The sequence below is a fragment of the Pyrus communis genome, chromosome 17 (genome assembly GCF_041283825.1).
Source record: "Pyrus communis isolate YQ-2024b chromosome 17, ASM4128382v1, whole genome shotgun sequence".
In the NCBI taxonomy this organism is placed as follows: domain Eukaryota; kingdom Viridiplantae; phylum Streptophyta; class Magnoliopsida; order Rosales; family Rosaceae; genus Pyrus; species Pyrus communis.
The window spans coordinates 136,267-154,484 of NC_142581.1; the positions used below are offsets into that span (position 1 = coordinate 136,267).

The window sequence follows — 18,218 nt, forward strand, 5'->3', positions numbered from 1 at the left end:
TGATGATCTAGGACAGTATCCCATTTATTATTAACAAACTGTGACTAGGAATTCCAAACAAGGAAACAAATTTAATGGAGTTAAAAATGACAAACACATATGAGTTTTGAGTTGTCTGCAGCACAAAATATCAAGCATTGGCCGTGAAGTCTTGTTTTGCCTTAAGAACAACCTCCTCTGTGGTGGTGCCAATGATCTCGTTCGCACGTTTCAGCCCTACGCAGTTATATCGTCCAAGGGTATCCTAATTCATTCATAGCCATACGTAATTAATTAGAACGAGTCAGTAATAGTACTAATTTTTCATCATAAGCCTTACCCGAGTTACAATTCCCAATTTCTCCAACTTCTGAACTGCATCGTCCACATCAAAATTACAGTCGTCGTTAAACTGTTCTTTGATCAGTTCCTCACACCACTTATCCAGATCCTACAACACATACATATATATTAGACTTCAATTCACCTTTACTACTACAGCAGTGTTACTTCTGCATATTACATATTTGTTGCAATATTATTATGATAGGAAGAGATCCAGGAGGAGATATATCATACTAGTGCGGTAGCTTTCCCTTGTTCCATTAATATGTAAAAAGCAATTATCACCTCCTTCACCTGCAAATACATTCAACAAGAATTTGTTACTGCACCAATGAAAAAAAAACATTAATGTCCAACCAAAATTCATCCGAAAGTAGCGGCTTACTTCCTGTTGGATCACATCATCGCACAAGTGAAGGAGAGTACCCCGTCCGCTATCCAATTGTTTTTCGTACATGGACTGTGTTATCAAGTTCTGATACTGAGCCAAGTTCTGCTGATAACTACACGTATGGTCATGCGGATGCATATTATTGGAATTGAAAGAAAACGTGCCAACCCAAGCAACCAATTTGAGGAAATATGAATATTAGAACAACAGAATTAACCTGAAGTATGTCTTAGCAAAGTAACCAATCACAGTGGAAATAATCGCAAACATGACCCAAACATCAATTTTAGGCATTTCGATCGAAGTAACAACTGCAACCTGCAGTAAACCAACACATGGTGATTAGGATTAAGCTGTATTTTCACAAGATTAAAAAAAATGACAAGATTACAGTGCACCAACACAAACTTTATTGCTGCTATCAAGAAACTGACCAGCCCTACTACAGCAGAGCCAACGAACGTGAGCCAATCCATTGGAGTTAATCCCGGGTTCTTCTTCTCAGGCTGTGAAAAGGCCAAAGGTTTCAATTTATATACTCGGGTCATCTTTTGAAGAGAGAGAGAGAGAGAGAGAGACTCACAAGAACAATCTCCATATCAGCCATTGGAATGTTTTTGAAATGTTTAACATATATTCCCCGCTCTGCATTATCTTCGGTACTTGCTCGCCTGAAAAGTCATAATTCTTCTTGTCAATAAATTACTTTTTCAAGGTCCTTTCGAAAAAGTTTATGCAAAAGAAGATAGTTCATAAAAAAGAAAAGCAGTACCTGTAAACAACAATAATCCTATCAAAAGTTGGCTCTTGGATTGTGTTCTTGCACAGCAAATTTTGAATGCTGAAGGACACACAGCATATATTTGTCATGAAGTGGAGATAATCAACATCAGATTGAAACGAAGGCATGCTTGCAGGAAAGTCAAAGGAAACGTCTCCAGTTATTTGTATATCCATGTCGAATGCACATGGAATCATTTTTTTTTTTTTTTTGTTAAAAACATTGTAGCTGCTGTTGTATTTTGCCAAATGAAGGGAAGAAGGCATGTATAAAAGTCAACCTCAGTTCCATTTTTTCAAGACGGATTCGTTCAACAAACAAGTCCTCTTCGTCAAGGAGGTTAATATTCTTCTTCTTGCGCTGTGCCTTTTTCTTTTTCGAAAAGAACTTGTCCATCCTGCAAGAACAAAATAATCAACAAGATTCTATCTGCACAATGACGTTTCGAATTTATACTTGGTCAAGTGACTTGAAGTTGTTCAAGTATGTTAGATTAAGATTATTAATCATAACTAGTTTCCAAGCTACAAATACGAATATTCCATCCAGAAATTTAGAAGAATGACAGACAACAGGCAAAATTTAAAGCAAACAAGCAACTTACTTGGTTAGTCGTAAAAGATATTTCCAGCAACGTGCAATGATAATGTCCACTTTCTCCATGATAAAGTAATCTGCCGTCTTATCAAGCCCAATGCCGCGTCGGAAGATGACGTACTGAAGCAAGACAACATCAAATGAGGATGTATATAAACACCCACTCGAATTTTAGGAAGGGATTTGAAACTTGCAGAAGTTTGTTTGCAGTATTTGAAAATACCTTATCAGCAAAATCTGGAATGTTTGGGCAAGGATGCGTGTCAAAGTATTTCCTCAAAAGTTTATTGTCAAGCTATATAACATATTGGGATCAGCAAGCAAACGTGAGGATCGCATCCCATAAAAACCAAAGTTCCACTGAAGCAATATTACTGAACTGAAACTAGTGACGGAGGGAATACATTTTGATGAGTACGATACAAACCTTAGATTCATCAACAACGATGGGAAGATTGAGAAGATACTGCCCCGACTGTGCAACCTCAACTTCTTCGTTAGTTGCAATCTTGAAATTACTCTTTTCCATCACCTGTATCATATCAAAACTAAAAGGAGTATAGAAATGAAGATTTCCTGTTTCTTTTTCTCTTGTTTATTTTAGTTGTATGGGGCGGCGGGTGTATAGAAATGAAAACAAGAAGAAGAAGGGGAAGCAGCCATAGAATAGAACCTGAAACAAGTACTTGAGGAAGTTCTGTTCAAGTACATCAACTTCTTGAGGAGAAAGCTTCTGCTGCTCCAATTTCTGACTCCCGTGGACAGGATCAAACAGGGAGTATAGTTGCTGTGTTTATAGAATAGACAAATATTCTATGTCAAACAAAACTTAATAAGATATCGGAAATAAATGAATAATTGAAATGCCTAAATAATATCTGGAAAAAGGTGAAAAGATGATCCGCAGCATAGCATATTTTCGCATATGCATACCATCAAATCCTCAAATTGAAGAAGATACCAAGCCCGAATTGTGTACTCGACTCTCTTGCAGAGCTTGAGAAACTCAGCACGATCAGAACTTTCCTCTAGAGAATATTTGAGAACCAGGTTCGATCCAGTTAGCAAAACTATGAAGACAGACAATGGCAATGGCATGATTAGATGATTACAAGTACAAAGTACAAACCGATGAGGTTAGCCAAGGTCATGATGAGTTTGGGCTTGAGAACTTGAATGGCGGATTCACGCTCTAACCGAATCACCTCATTCTTCCCCATTTTGATTTTGTATTTCCTCTTCTTGTTGGGCCGTTGGCTTTGAGATTAATTCAACTCAGTTGTATTTGCAAACAATGGAAGTCTTGTATGTAGCTCTGTACGTGTAAGTCTTAGCCTAACTAATTCAATGCATGCATTTAAGGGAAGGGAAGGGAAGAGAAAAGGAGTAGGTAGGGACGATATTAGAAATCCAAGTGTAACAGCCGCCACATTTTTCTCCTCATTGACGACTGACGACCCTGTAAACATTTCCCTTCCTACAATAGTGTGTCTTTAAAGTCTCAAGTCTGATCTGGGATTCTGGGGGATCCCCGTTCTTTTAGTATCTCTCCTCTCTTCTGCTCCACCTCCGCTTTATCCTCTTCTCTTCTTGTATCTAGCGGCCCTACACTTTTAATAAAATCATAACTTATAACTGCAATTTTCAAACCACAAAGATAAATAAATAAATACGCATAATTTTGAGGTTAATGCAGGTTTATTTTTTCGACTCTTTTTTGTTTGTTTGGAGGGGGTTGTTAATTTTCAGCATGGAGTCACTGGATTTAGGTGCTGTGCTAACATATGCATGCTGACTCTTTTTTTTCCGGCATGTTTCGTGTTCTCTCCAAACAATAAAAACAAAAAAAATTCCATCTTTCTCGTCACAATTGTCTTTCATTTTGTCTGTTTATGTTTCAATTCACATAGACCTTTTTTTTTTTGTTTGGAATTGGAATTCATGATGACGTTTTTTGTTATAGTAAAATTAGCAAATAAAATCATTAGGCGTCCGCGGGGAATCAATCCTCTAATTCAATTCATACGGACCCGTCTACACCTCCTCAAGTCTTTCTGTAAAATAAGGTAGTCTTTCTGTAAAATAAGGTTGCTGCTGGTGTTATAAACAGCGTCACCCCAGAAAGCACCACCTACCTACGAGGCTACGAGACTCGTGTTTGATCATCTCAGTGGATGATAATGGTGACGGGGCATACTCAAACAGAAACGCTGAAACACTAACCTCGAAAGACGATAATGGTAAAAGCGTTCAACATTTCATGAGAGGAAGAGAGTTTGGAAATGCCAGCCAACAACCAAAACCACGATATGCTAGTATTCAAGAGAGAGAGAGAGAGAGAGAGAGAGATAGAGAGAGAGAGAGAGAGAGCCTTGATTATTCTAAAAAGCATTTGCCTCTACAGAAAACTTTAAAACCCTCCAAATACTATTCAACGATATTTCTCCAGAAACAGAGAATAAGACGAAAAAATAATCCCAACTATCTAACAGACAAATTAGAGATGCCTGGAACTGTCCAATAATCCCAGGTCTCCCCCTACCCCTGCCTGCTGCTATCTGCCTCTGCCCCATCTAACATATTATATATACATGATGCTGAGTTGGCCCTTGTATAGGTATGTACAAAAACCTATTTCCAACTCTGCACTTCCATCTACTCTCACCCTCACTTGTCAACTCACATTTCCCGTTTACGTTACCATGCTAGAAAATTGTCTTACGGGTTCCACGACCTCAAGAATGGTTTCCCCATAGGATCACGTAAACCAGAGTTCTGACGCGGTAAATTCATCCATTGGATATCATCATGCATCATGGGAGTGGCCGCTTCCCGCCCACCCAAGTAATCCAGTTCATGACCTGCTTGTGGTACAACATTTCCGATCCTCGGAGTGGCCCCACCCACAGTTCCATAGCTCCTAGAGGAAAAAAACTGCTCGGTGGAGGCCACGTGCTGATAAGGGCTACTTGATCGCAATTGGTTACAATGGGATAGAACACTGAATAAGCTTTGATCTGCATTCGTTCCATTCCCAATGGTCTGACTCGTGACACTAGTACCACCTGACACCGACCATCCACCATGCACTTGATGCTCACCAGAAAACCAATTATGACTCAACATTTCTCCACCATTTAAGTGAGACTGTAGAGGTCTTGGCATGCGAACACTATTGACAGCCCAATCCTGCACATCGACTGCAGCCGGATGTTCCGGCCTCGAATTTAAATATCCACCTCCATCAGAGTAAACGTTCTCAGATAATCTTGGTTGCATGTAAACCTCGCTCTCTCTCTTCTGCCCTTGCTCCAGAGGCAGTGACTGGTGTTGCTGCTCTTCAAAATGCACTGGAAACCGACCCATAAACACATTGGCTGGTGTCCAGAAATCCAAACCTGTCTGTTTCTTCTCAGTATTGTAAGATAGCATGCTCTGGCCCTTAAAGAGAGATTGAAGCAATTCATTTCGATCTTGGTTTTGGTAAGAACTGAAGGAACCATTCTCCGATTGTATGTGCAATAAATCTTTCCCACTGTCTCCTACAGGCAAGTCAGACTCCATAGCAACTAAGTGTGTCTGTTGAACTTCATTAACTTGTAGATGTGCGAGCGATAATTCACTGGCAGATGAATATGCATGACTTGTGGTAGAATCAAAGTAAGAATGTGGCACATTAACTGCCTTCCAGGCATCTCCACTAGCACATAATTGTGCTCCCTGACTTACCGCAGTATCTGCAGTATTCAGATACTCTGCGTAATCAGGTACATTTGGAGGAGAATGATCCGATTCTATAATGATATGCTTTTCTGAATCATTATCTGACTCTGTACTGAAATGTTCATATGAATCTATATCTGCGGGGTTGCACTCATGACCGCCAGTAAGCTTCTCTCGAGAATTGTCTTCTTCCATGTCTGTGGGGTTGTACTCATCACCCTGTGGGAAACTGGGTACAGACCTTTCATCATCTTCCATGGGAGATTGACGCTTTGTTGCTTCAATAGCTATCTTATCTTGAAGCACGCTTTCAAGGTTGTGATCACCTTCGTCATCCTGAACATCCCATCACAAACAAGGCCATAAAATATCATACAACAATAGAGACTCTGGTTCATTAAGAAATGGATGGCTACCAACCAGGCTGATAAAAATACATCGGCTCAACCAGGGAAAAAAAAAAAAAGGAGGGGAGATAAAGGCAGAATCAAAACCTCTATCAGGGGCTTTAGCCTCCTTTTCATGTCCTTCTCCAAAGAGTTTGTCATTTGCAGTCTCTGTAAATGCATTTCGATCCAGTTTGCATAAGCTGCCGGGATATCTTTAATAGCCAATTGCAACCTGTATCAACAAGACTATATTTTGAGGAGGCAGACAATGAAATGTTTCTCCAAAGAATTAAAATATATATTTCACACGACACTAACCAGTGCTGATGCAACTTCTTCTGTTCTTCTTCCAAAAAGACTTCATATGGTTGTACATCAAAGCTATCAAGGTTACCTAATATCCGGTTGAGAGACCTGGACTGAATGCTTTTGCCAGACTGCTTCAGTCTCTTAACAATTTCGTACTGCTTCTTGCTAATCTGAAATAGTTAAAGCGCACATTCAGCAAGAGCCTCACTAAAATTAGAATGTTCAATATCATGACCCAAAGGAACAAGTATACAGCAAAAAGATGGCTCTGTGTGTAGAGAGAGACATAGAGAGAGGAGTGTCTCGTCTATATGTTGGTTTAAGGGTGTAAATATCTGCTTTCTCAAAAAATATAGAAAAAAATTAAGGATGTAAATATCTGCTAGTTGGCATCAGTTACGTAAAATTAAAACCCATTAAAATAAACAACTGAAAGGCACTGACTTCCAAACATAATTGTGTTCAAATCCTAACACCGGAATATTGTGAAAGAACTTTTTTCTAGTTGATTTGACTTATTTGTCCTACTTAATGAGAAAATTAGGACAATTCTGAGTCTCTGCTCAGAAGCCATTAAGGTGTCTCTGGCCATTGAAGTTTAACACGAGAACACTGATCCTAAAACCCAAGCCTGAGAGGTGACTGATTAGGTTACCCAGGCTTACATAATCCATCTCAAAATTTTCTTGTTTCAGAATTACCAAATGAACACCAACCTTAACATATGACATGTATTTAGCACCATCGCTACTGTAGTTATTGCGCTTGTGTAGATTGTCTCCTTTTTTGGATCTTCCTCCCGCATTATGTGCCCCATCTGGTGTAACCAATAAATTTCTACCTTTGTCCTTTAGGAAGCCTTTCTCACGGATCCTGACACAATAGAAACTCATAGATCTCACGCCGTCCAAAGTAAATTTCTACCTACTGTAGATATTGCGCTTGTATAGATCTAATGCCATCCAAAGTAAATTGATAGATAAATGTAACAAAATCATCATAGAAGTGTCAACTAAACATACGGTAAGTAGACATAGCCAGGTATGTTTATAATTTAAGAAAACTAAAATGAACCTGGAGCACATAGGCACTCTGGTATGACTAAACGTGGAAAGCTGAACTACCTGTTCCGAAAATCTCCTCCTTTGTTCACTGAGGAAATCTGGTTATCACTACTGCATGCTTTCTCCCAAGAACAAGATTCAGATGTAATTATGGCATTTTCCTCAAGATCATGCGATCTGGATTCATTTGCATGTGAAAAAATTTGTTTCTCAACATCATTTCTTAACCTGCATAAAGTATAACCCATGAGAATATCACCCAAGGGCTTCAAGCAGTCTGAACAAATGACTCAATGAAAGGAAAAACACAATTTGAAGAAGAATTTCTCCTCCTTATTAAATGGTACTCGGATGAGCATCAAAGGGAAGGTTTGCCATTCATTAAGCTCATAATTATGAGATTAAAAAAAAAAAACACAGTGAGCATCAACCTCCACATATTCTGCACAATTTCCTGTTCAGGATCCTTACAGCTTGCGCATCTCTCCTTCAACTTCTGTAAATATGCAATCATACTGCCACAAAACAATAAAAAAGATTGTGACGGTATGTTTTAGCGAAAAAGAGCCTTTCAAAAACAGTATTATATGTATTATACAAAAAAGTGGAAAAACTTCACGTACTCATTATGATACATCTGCAACTCATTGTAGAATGTTTTCTTATCATTCTTTAGACATTGTTCCCTACGAAGTATGGCATCAGGATGGAAATCACCTGAGCAAAGTGAAGCACCCCTGAAAGCATGTATTTCAGTTAAAATCATTGGTACACTATGGACTTAAATTAATAATGACAAAGAAGCTACTTTTGAAAACTCACAATGCTACAAGAACTTCTTTCTTTTCTTTCATGTTAGAAATTAGAATCATCTAAAAGTGATACCTAGTACATGCACAGAAACAGTGTTTGCAAAAAAATAGTAAGAGAAAACAATAGAAAAGTTTCTTGTTTCAAATTTTATTCTCAAGAGACAGAACAGTACAATTGATGTAACAAACTTTTCTTAACCACACGAAACCCATTTTCTTACAAGAAACATGAGCGTGTTGGAAAATTTTGATTAGTCTACAAAAAGCAATATTCAGCACTGCAACATTTATTTAGTCTTAAAAATATAAAAGAAACAAAATCAATGGAAAAGAGGAGGAAAGGGATTGCATCAATACAAGTATAACATAACAATACGTGCCATTTAAGAAAAGGCCTTCCAAAGTCAAAGCAACCCCCAGCAAGCAATGCTTGCACAACTTCCTCTGCCTCTGCTCCGCTAGGAAGAAACTGCATAAGGTGATTCTTCTCAATCTCAGACAGATGTGTATTCCAAACCTGCATCATTGTTTAAACAAATAGCATATTAGATGCACCAACAACATAAAGTAGATACGCCATTGTGGCTAATCATAAATTAAAAGATACCTCATATGAAAGCACATCTTCCAAATTTTCCAAATCATAGATTCCCTCAGGAACAGCAAAAACATCTGCCAAAGTATTGTGGCTATTGAAAGTGGAATCAACAAACGGCCTCAAAGTTCTCCTACTTATGCCAATTTGATACCTTTTGGCAACTACCATGTTCTGATTCCCATCCCACTCAAGAGAAATATGAGGTTTTATGTTTGAATCATCCTGAAGCAATTCAATATTTTTCTTTTTTGCTTTGTGTTGCTCCCTGGAATTGCAACTGGCAATGATAACACCATTTAGTCGCTTTCTCCGCTGATCAGCCGCCATTGGCACAAGATGTCAAACGAAGCTCCGTCAAAGCATTATACCTTCATACATTATTACCTGTAACACATGTCGTCATTTTTAATGCAACCTGAGATCAAAATCAAATAACAAACCATTTATAATCCATGGCTACAAAATGCCTCATAACTCAACTCAAACTGTAACCCAAAACACATGGTGAACAAAATCAATGCAACTAACTGGACTGGAGTGAGTCTATCAGTTTGAACTGAGTACTTGTTTTGTTTGGTAAATTGTAAGGCACTTCAAGGGAGTAAGCTACACTATAAAGATAGAGTCAACATCCAAATTCAATTTATTTATGGAAAATTCAATGGCATTTACCTGAACAATTTAATCCCTCAAATGCGAATCAAACACCCTCGGATTGTACCAAATTAAAACAAAACAAACAGTTAAATTGAAAAGATTAAAAATTGCATGCATTTGAAATAAAGAAAACTGAAATACCATAAAAAGATTAAAAATTGAAAGCTACAACAGCAACTTATGAATGAAAGTCGCAATCCCCAAACACCCATACAAATTCGCTGACGATTGGAAACCCACTTAGGAATCAAATTGGCAGTGAGAACCAACTCGATATCAAAAATTAAAGAATAAAAGGGATAAAATATACAAGAAACGGCATTCATATGCCTCGTGTTGAAATTGAAATCCGGAAGCCTAGACAATGGAAGGCGTAACTTAACAGGAAAAAGAAAAGAAAAGGACAATACCTGAAATATCTGGTGATTAGGCCTCGAACAGAAAGCTAAGAATTAGAGTTGCCAAGGTTTGCGTTGCAGTAAGAAACCCAAAAAAATGGGGAATTTTGCCCTAAGAAAACCCAATTAAATGTGGAGAGAGGAGGAGCGTTTCGTATTATCGGATGGGGTTTAGGAGTTGGAAGAGAGACGGACACCTACAGAGCATGGGAGAGCGAGCAAGAGAGAGATGAGACGAGTGTGTGTGGCTTCGGGGAACCGTTAATTTAACATTGAATGGTTCATTCGCGCGCTCGGGCGCGGCGCGGCTCAAGTCTCAGCTTCTACGCCTGCTCGGAGGCTGCGTTGACCTGGCATTCGTGTCGTGTTTTTCATGTTTGTATCGTTTTCGTGTCATATCCAATATCTTAACGGGTAGTGTTATGTAACACCTATTAAAATAAACGGATAAAATGACCCAATCCGAAATCGACCCGATAATATTAACATGTAATATAACCGGACTCGTTATCCGTTAACGAAAATATATTTTAAACCAATAAATAATCAAATGAAAAACATAATACTAATAAATATATACATACCGTATTGTCACATCCAAAACATAAAAACACAATTTTCTTTTAAGTATATTTTCGCTTACCTAAATTGATCAAATGGTAAAATTGAAAAATATTGGAATAGAGAATGGGTTTTTTGTCCAAAAAAGTTCTAATAATATAAATGAAATAGAATCCAACGGTACAGATTTACTCTCATTTATCTTACGGCTGTTATTTAAATAAAGTCTTTAATAGTTTTTTAATTAATGTAGAAGTGTAAAAAAATATAGAAAAAATATATAAACGCTCGTAATGACAAGCTTTGCAACTTTCATAAAGAACTTAACTTCGAAATTCGCCACTATAATCATATAAATCAGAGATCAAAATTTAACCGTTAATTGTTGTTTACATTTACATTTCATTGTTCTCATCAAATTTTGCTTTTTCAGATTTTCGGTCACATCCCAGCCCATGCCCCCACCACATCCTAGGCTCACCTCCGCCATAGCACGATATTGCCCGCTTTGGGCCCCGACCACACCCTTACGGTTTTGTTTTTGGGAACTCACACGAGAACTTCCTAGTGGGTCACCTATCCTAGGAATGCTTTCACGCGAACTCGCTTAACTTCTGAGTTCCGATGGAACCCGAAGCCAGTGAGCTCTCAAAATGCCTCGTACTAGGTAGAGATAGGAATATACATATAAGGCTTAAAGGATCCACTTCCCTGGGCGATGTGAGATGTTACAATCCACCTCCCTTAGGGGCCCAATGTCCTTGTTGGCACACTTCCAGCCAGGGATTAGCTCTGATACCAAATTGTCACATCTTTGCTCGGGCCCCACCACATCCTAGGCTCGCCTCTGCCGTAGCACGATATTGTCCGCTTTGGCGTCGACCACACCCTCACGGTTTTGTTTCTGGGAACTCACACGATAACTTCCCAGTGGGTCACCCATTCTGGGAATGCTCTCGCGCGAACTCGCTTAACTTCGGAGTTTCGATGGAACCCGAAGCCAGTGACCTCCCAAAAAGCCTCGTGCTAGGTAGAGATAAGAATATACATATAAGGCTTAAAGAATCCACTCCCCTTATCTTACGGCTATTATTTAAGTAAAGTCTTTAATAGTTTTTTAATTAAAGTAGAAGTGTAAAAAATATATATAAACGCTCGTAATGACAAGTTTTGCAACTTTCATAAAGAGCTTAACTTCGAAATTCGCCACTATAATCATATAAATCATAGATCAAAATTTAACTGTTGATTGTTGTTTACATTTACGTTTCATTGTTCTCATCAAATTTTGCTTTTTCAGATTTTCGGTCACATCCCAGCCCATGCCCCTACCACATCTTGGGCTTGCCTCCGCCATAGCATGATATTGTCCGCTTTGGGCCCTGACCACACCCTCACGGTTTTGTTTCTGGGAACTCACACGAGAACTTCCTAGTGGGTCATCCATCCTAAGAATGCTCTTACGCGAACTCGCTTAACTTCTGAGTTCCGATGAAACCCGAAGCCAGTGAGCTCCCAAAATGCCTCGTGCTAGGTAGAGATGAGAATATACATATAAGGCTTAAAGGATCCACTCCCCTGGGCGATGTGAGATGTTACAATCCACATCCCTTAGGGCCCCGACGTCTTCGTTGGCACACTTCCAGCCAGGGATTGGCTTTGATACCAAATTGTCACATCCTGGCTCAGGCCCCCATCACATCCTAGGCTCACCTCCGCCGTAGCACGATATTGTCCGCTTTGGCCCCGACCACACCCTCACGGTTTTGTTTCTGAGAACTCACACGAGAACTTCCCAATGGATCACCCATCCTGGGAATGCTCTGGCGCGAACTAGCTTAACTTCGGAGTTTCGATGGAACCCGAAGCCAGTGACCTCCCAAAAGGTCTCGTGCTAGGTAGAGATGAGAATATACATATAAGGCTTAAAGAATCCACTCCCCTAGGTGATGTGGGATGTTACATTTTCTTTTTTGAAAACATGATCTATTAAAGGATGCAAGAAGATAAACAGTTTGGATTGTTGATATTATATTCAGAGTTTTACGATTAGTGAAATTATTGTTTGATGTTTATAAAGTTCCTACAAACTATATGACATCGACTCATATTTCAGTTAACCATAAATATCGAAACGTGATATCAAAAATATGAACCGTTCATTTTCTTACATCCGCCAGATGATCATGTTTTCAAAAAAGAAAATTTTAAAAATGAAATTCAGTAAGAAGAATAAAGCGTAAATGACAATCGACGATTAAATATAAATTTAAGGTTTATGGATTATAGTGTTGGATTTCGAAGTTGACCCCTTCATGAAAGCTATAAAGATTGTCACTATGAGTGATTGTATATTTTTTTTACATTTTTTACACTTCTACAATAATTATTATTAATTTTATTAATTTTTCCCTCAAATAAAAAACATTATTCATGAGGGTTTGGACGTCGATCCCTCCCTTATCCTGATTTCAGATTTGGAAATTTCTTTTAACCCTAGTATCTCTACACCGGACCTATAAAATTTAAGTTTCACCAAAACCCGACCATGGTAAATCTTAACGAGACAAAACTAATAGTCTAAGTAGAAAATGTGAGTTAATGTAACAAGTCAATACTTAACATCTTGAGGATATAAGTGGTAGAAAATGCACACAAGGGTATGACCATTTTGATGTGAGTGTCTCGTCAAAACCTTGTTGGGTTAGCAAAAATCTACCAAAAAAAAAAAAAAAAAAAAGTTATGCCTGCTAATGCCTCGGGCAAACTTATGAAAAGTTGACTTTGGCAATGACTTCATGAAGAGTTCGGCAATGTTGTTTTGGAATAAGATTAGCTTGAGTTCAATTATTCTAATGCTTTTGCTAATGCGATGCAGAGGTAATAAGCTTGGTCTTGACTTTGTTGATGTATTCTTGCTTGGTCTCCTCAATACATTCAACATTATCTTCAAAGATCGTCGTTGGGACTTAATGATGGATGAAAAACCACATGTACATTGAATATGCTCAACAATGTCTATTTTGTGAACATTGTGAGGTGTAGTGAGCTTGGCACGATTTGAAGATTAATATTATGATATCCCTAACGATAAAGATATAATCGTATGGTAATGTGCCTGACACTAAGTTGTTTTCGTTTAATTATGAGTTGGACCTTCTTAATGGTATCTATACTGCTACCACCATTGCAAGATTCGTATTCCAGACAGATGGTTTTTAAAGGGAAGTAGTCTACCCAGTTTTGTCCCCATAATCTCTGTTTTCTACTTTGATGTTCAGATGGTATGTCGTTTTCTTATTGTTTCCCCTACCATTACAACACAGTGGAAAGGTTTGAGATCCGCATGGACTGTTATCCTCTTACCATTGAAATCCATTAAAGGCTTGAAAGAAACAAGTGATCCCTGGAGGGCGCCGCGACTTCTTTGGGGAAGGGCTTAGCAAAGCAGAGGTAACATTTTCTCCAATGCAATGCAGGTGGATCGTCTGAGTTGTTTGTTTTCTACTCGGCCGTCCGACCCTCGGCTACCTCATTCTTTACAGCAGCAGATTGGGTGAAAGTCGCAGCCGAGAGGCCGGACTACAGACATACTCAAACGCAACCTGGTAAAGGTAGCTATATGGATGAATATTACAAGTTCGATCAGTGTAATCTATCTTGCTGTTTTCAACTAAATTCTCAAGCTCTGAATTGTTTGATCAAGTAGAAAATTGGTGGGAAGAACAAGTGAATCGAATTTGAGTGCACACACATTACAAGAAAAGCTTGTTGAATCTCTTGAATCTCATCGGGTGAAAAGGTAAAGCTGCGAGCCAAAGTCAATCTTCCATGGGCAATGGCATGGCCATGTTGTCATTATTAGCCTGGGATTGGGAAGGAAGAGAGTAAAGAGGGCGGGGAAACAGCAGCTTCAGACGAAAAGCATCCACCCCGTTCAAGTAGTACCGGAATAGCCTCTTTGCCCGTATAAATCCAAGACGCCCGTACAGCGCCAGAGCTCCTTTATTTGTCACTTCTGCCTCCAGCGTTACCTGAATCCAATCCAATCCAATCAATCAAGTCATTCATTCGTGACAACGGCGGCCAGGCTAGGGCTCCAAAAACAGATTGATTTTATTTTACGAAAACAGAGAGATACCTCTTCGCAGCCAGATTCCTTCATGACTTGAATAGATCTGGTGACTAGTTGGGTGGCGATGCCTTTGCCTCTGTACGGCTTGATGACGACGAGCATGGCGATGTACCCTCTGTAGGTGTTGCGGTGCTCCCCCATCTTACACACCACCGTCCCCACGCACCTGCCTCCGTGGAACGCCATGAAACATAGCTGCGGCCACAGATACACGAAGTACCGATAGGTGAAGATGGAGTACGGCTCGCTCAGTTCTTGGTCCACCAGCCCCATTATTAGAGGCAGGTGCTCTTCTCCTCCATAGCTCACGTACTCTATCTCCGACGCCGCCGCCGACGACAAATTTACCTTCTCAATCTCACCCCCTCCTCCTCCGCCGCCGCCGCTTTCTTCTTTCTCTTTCTTACTGATTCCTTCCAATTCCATCACTCACTCTTTCTTCTGTGTTTCTTTTTGTTGTCCCCTTTCTGTGTTGAGAGATTTTGTGCGTGTGGGAATCGACGCTATTTAGACGACGCCGACGACAAAGCAAATGGACTGGACTGGATTGGCCTGGCCAAACCTTTTAGGATGTAGGCTCATGTTTGAAACCCAACTCTTAGTGCATATATTTCCATGACTGGCCCAATCCAAGTCTTTAGTCCATCATAAGTTTTCACATTTTAGTACAGGGACATATTCGGGACGAATGCACTTATTTAAGTTGCAGTTATTTTTTTCCATGTTGGCTTTATACATGGATAGACATAGTCTGGTAGGTAAAATGAGTTAACTAACGTTATGTAATCCGAAAAAAGCCGAATTATTGTTAACTCTTGTCTCTTTGGAGAGGTTCCGCTTTGGTCTCAGCAGTTATAGCTTCCACAATTTAAACTCTATAATTCACTAATTATTACAATTTAAGAACAGTGACTTAAATTTGTTAAATTTTTTAACAAAATTAGCAAGCTTTGAGCCAATGCGATGTGTTTTAGACTTGTTAGATGTCTAATTTACCCTTGCACTTGGCATTCTTGTCCGCTAATTTTATTAACAAAAATTTGACTAAATGATTTTATTGTCTTTAAATTGTAAGAACCAGGAATGTATATAAGTTAAACTTAAATATATAAAACTTGTAAATGAGAGGTTTTAAGTTTGATTATTGTCAAAAGCGAATTTGTACCATATTATTGCTAGTATATTATAAAACTTAATCTACTTTACACTTAAAAGGTAAAAATATCGTTTTTTAAAAAAAAAAAAAATTTTTAGTGTTAATAAAAAATTTTAACTAAAATTTGGCATACAAAAGAAAAAGATGAATGGGATTCTGACGTGCCAAAATCACGGCCACCAGCTAAATATAAATATATCGATAACACGGTCATTTCCCTATTGTTCCAAATTCCCATCACAAAGGGAAAATCTGGTTTGCCCATTTTATCCCTATCCTGCTCTCTTGTGCCCCGTCTTTCTTTACGGGCAGCATCTGTATAGCAGCGAAACCCGAAGGCCATTTCGCAGCGTAACAGTCGTAAACCTCAAAACTCAGAAGAATAGTTACAAAAAGAAGAAAAATAAAAAGGAAAACAATATGTTGAGGGTTGCGGCGAGGAGGCTCTGTTCTGTGTCCGTGTCGCCATGGAGGTCCAACCTAGCCGCCACCGGCACTGCCTCCTCCTCTATCCTGTCTCGAAATCTCATCGACGGCCATGACTCCTCCGATGAGCTCAGATCCGCCTATTTCACCCCTGACTTCTATCTTCCGTCCAGAGGTTAGGGTTCCCCTCATTTCTCTCCCTCTTTCGTGGCTACTGGTTATTTAGGGTTTTTTCCCCCAAAATTATCGGCAGGAATTTCATCAGAATTTATCGCTGATTTGTGGGAATGGGTGATTATTGATCTTGATATTGTGTTTGCGCGTATTATCTTTATGAGCTGATCAATGAATATTTTAGTTTAGTTTAAATTTAGCTCCCATTGATGGTGAATTTAACTTTGGTACCGTAATAATGCTGTATATTTGTGTTAGAAATCTATTTATGCATCCCTTTCACAAATTTCTGTTCTAAATCACGTATTGAAAAATAAAAGAAATAAAAGACCATGAAAAAAAGGTCATGAAGCATCAAGTTGAAGTCTTTAAAGGCTAACTTTTCTAAAGTTCACAGCTTTTAGTAATTATTCAAGTCTATGCAGAATGATGCATGTAGCTCCGTTGGGTCAATCAATGGCTTTTATTTTTATATTGCTTTTGTTCTAATCGATCGATTGCTTCAGGTTTTGTGTCTGGTTCAGTTACCCCGTCCCAGGACAACAATCTAGTTCCAGACGTTCCTCCAACTGTCGCAGCTGTCAAGAATCCTAGTTCAAAGATAGTTTATGATGAGTACAACCATGAGCGTTACCCTCCAGGTGACCCCAGCAAGCGTGCATTTGCCTACTTTGTCCTCACAGGCGGGAGGTTTGTCTATGCTTCTCTGATTCGTCTGCTTATCCTCAAGTTTGTGCTAAGCATGTCAGCCAGTAAGGATGTTCTTGCTATGGCCTCGCTCGAGGTTGATCTCTCCAGCATTGAGCCCGGTTCAACTGTGACTGTTAAGTGGCGTGGAAAGCCAGTCTTCATCAGACGCCGCACTGACGATGATATCAAGCTGGCAAATAGTGTAGATGTTAATTCTCTCCGTGATCCGCAGCAAGATGCTGAGAGGGTTAAAAACCCGGAATGGCTCATTGTTGTGGGAGTTTGCACGCATCTGGGTTGCATTCCCTTGCCTAATGCTGGTGATTTTGGTGGATGGTTTTGTCCATGCCATGGTTCCCACTATGATATTTCTGGAAGGATCCGCAAGGGACCAGCACCATACAATCTGGAGGTACCCACTTATTCATTCTTGGAGGAGAACAAGTTACTGATTGGCTGAAAACCTTGGCCTTGTTCTCTAGCGGACCGGTCGGTTCTGGATGAGTTCTTTTTCATAATCAGATAATGTCGAAGATTTGTTACAAACACTTTTACTTTTACTCTCTTTTCCCCTGTGGGTTGTTTAGAAATAGGGTTTACATATTATGCAACTCTTTCTGGGTGGTGTTGCTATTGATTGTCAATAATTTGCCTTAGCTTTGCTGAGCATCAACTGTACCAAAGGCTCCAAACTTTGCTGAACTGAGGATTCTGTTATTTGAGAATCAAGAAAACTTTATTTATTTTATCTATTGAGGCTTATTATTGTTTTTTACCAAATTGCATTATGGTGCCCTCTACCTCGTTCATTAGATGCTGTGTTTGGATGAGGGATTGCAAAATAATAACTAATAAGGGATACGGGTTACTACGGTACTACGGTAGTAGTATGAATTGTTTTAAAAACATGAGATAAAGGGATTTGTAAATGACTTGTTGGAATGATTATATAGTGCATTTTCAATCCCTCTATCTAATGTTTTCTTGTAGTACATTTCTTACTAATTTAGCCTAAATCCGCGAAGGAGTCGAT

At 39.1% G+C, this 18,218-nt stretch overlaps 4 protein-coding genes across 8 annotated transcripts; 1 reads left to right on the forward strand and 3 right to left on the reverse strand.

The window, feature by feature from the left end:
* Positions 1-3,452, reverse strand: LOC137709313 (uncharacterized). Its single transcript, XM_068448398.2, has 15 exons — positions 3,223-3,452; positions 3,027-3,121; positions 2,767-2,880; positions 2,521-2,625; positions 2,317-2,388; positions 2,101-2,213; positions 1,777-1,893; positions 1,488-1,556; positions 1,299-1,386; positions 1,150-1,221; positions 933-1,033; positions 710-827; positions 559-618; positions 320-430; positions 1-244 (listed from the first exon to the last, which is right to left on the reverse strand). Exons 1-15 carry the CDS (start codon positions 3,311-3,313, stop codon positions 131-133), a joined length of 1,440 nt encoding a protein of 479 aa, XP_068304499.1. The 5' UTR covers positions 3,314-3,452; the 3' UTR covers positions 1-130.
* A 994-nt stretch (positions 3,453-4,446) lies between these two features.
* LOC137707689 (nuclear factor kappa-B-binding protein) lies at positions 4,447-10,295 on the reverse strand. Of its 5 annotated transcripts, none has more exons than XM_068446592.2 (10): positions 10,056-10,295; positions 8,998-9,403; positions 8,771-8,907; positions 8,202-8,315; positions 8,010-8,093; positions 7,639-7,806; positions 7,231-7,387; positions 6,524-6,684; positions 6,311-6,437; positions 4,447-6,152 (listed from the first exon to the last, which is right to left on the reverse strand). In XM_068446592.2, the coding sequence occupies exons 2-10, from the start codon at positions 9,313-9,315 to the stop codon at positions 4,812-4,814; spliced, it is 2,607 nt and encodes an 868-aa protein (XP_068302693.2). In that variant the 5' UTR covers positions 9,316-9,403; positions 10,056-10,295; the 3' UTR covers positions 4,447-4,811. The 5 variants fall into 5 exon arrangements, with proteins under 5 accessions (XP_068302693.2, XP_068302695.2, XP_088544946.1 ...); XM_068446594.2 differs by having other exon boundaries at positions 8,998-9,372; positions 10,056-10,289; XM_088688820.1 differs by having other exon boundaries at positions 9,661-10,091.
* Positions 10,296-14,249: 3,954 nt separating this feature from the next.
* Positions 14,250-15,225, reverse strand: LOC137708787 (N-alpha-acetyltransferase MAK3). The gene is made up of 2 exons (XM_068447938.2): positions 14,746-15,225; positions 14,250-14,638 (listed from the first exon to the last, which is right to left on the reverse strand). Exons 1-2 carry the CDS (start codon positions 15,163-15,165, stop codon positions 14,426-14,428), a joined length of 633 nt encoding a protein of 210 aa, XP_068304039.1. The 5' UTR covers positions 15,166-15,225; the 3' UTR covers positions 14,250-14,425.
* An 896-nt stretch (positions 15,226-16,121) lies between these two features.
* Positions 16,122-17,933, forward strand: LOC137707570 (cytochrome b-c1 complex subunit Rieske-4, mitochondrial). Its single transcript, XM_068446467.2, has 2 exons — positions 16,122-16,496; positions 17,002-17,933. The coding sequence occupies exons 1-2, from the start codon at positions 16,316-16,318 to the stop codon at positions 17,643-17,645; spliced, it is 825 nt and encodes a 274-aa protein (XP_068302568.1). The 5' UTR covers positions 16,122-16,315; the 3' UTR covers positions 17,646-17,933.
* Positions 17,934-18,218: the final 285 nt, after the last annotated feature.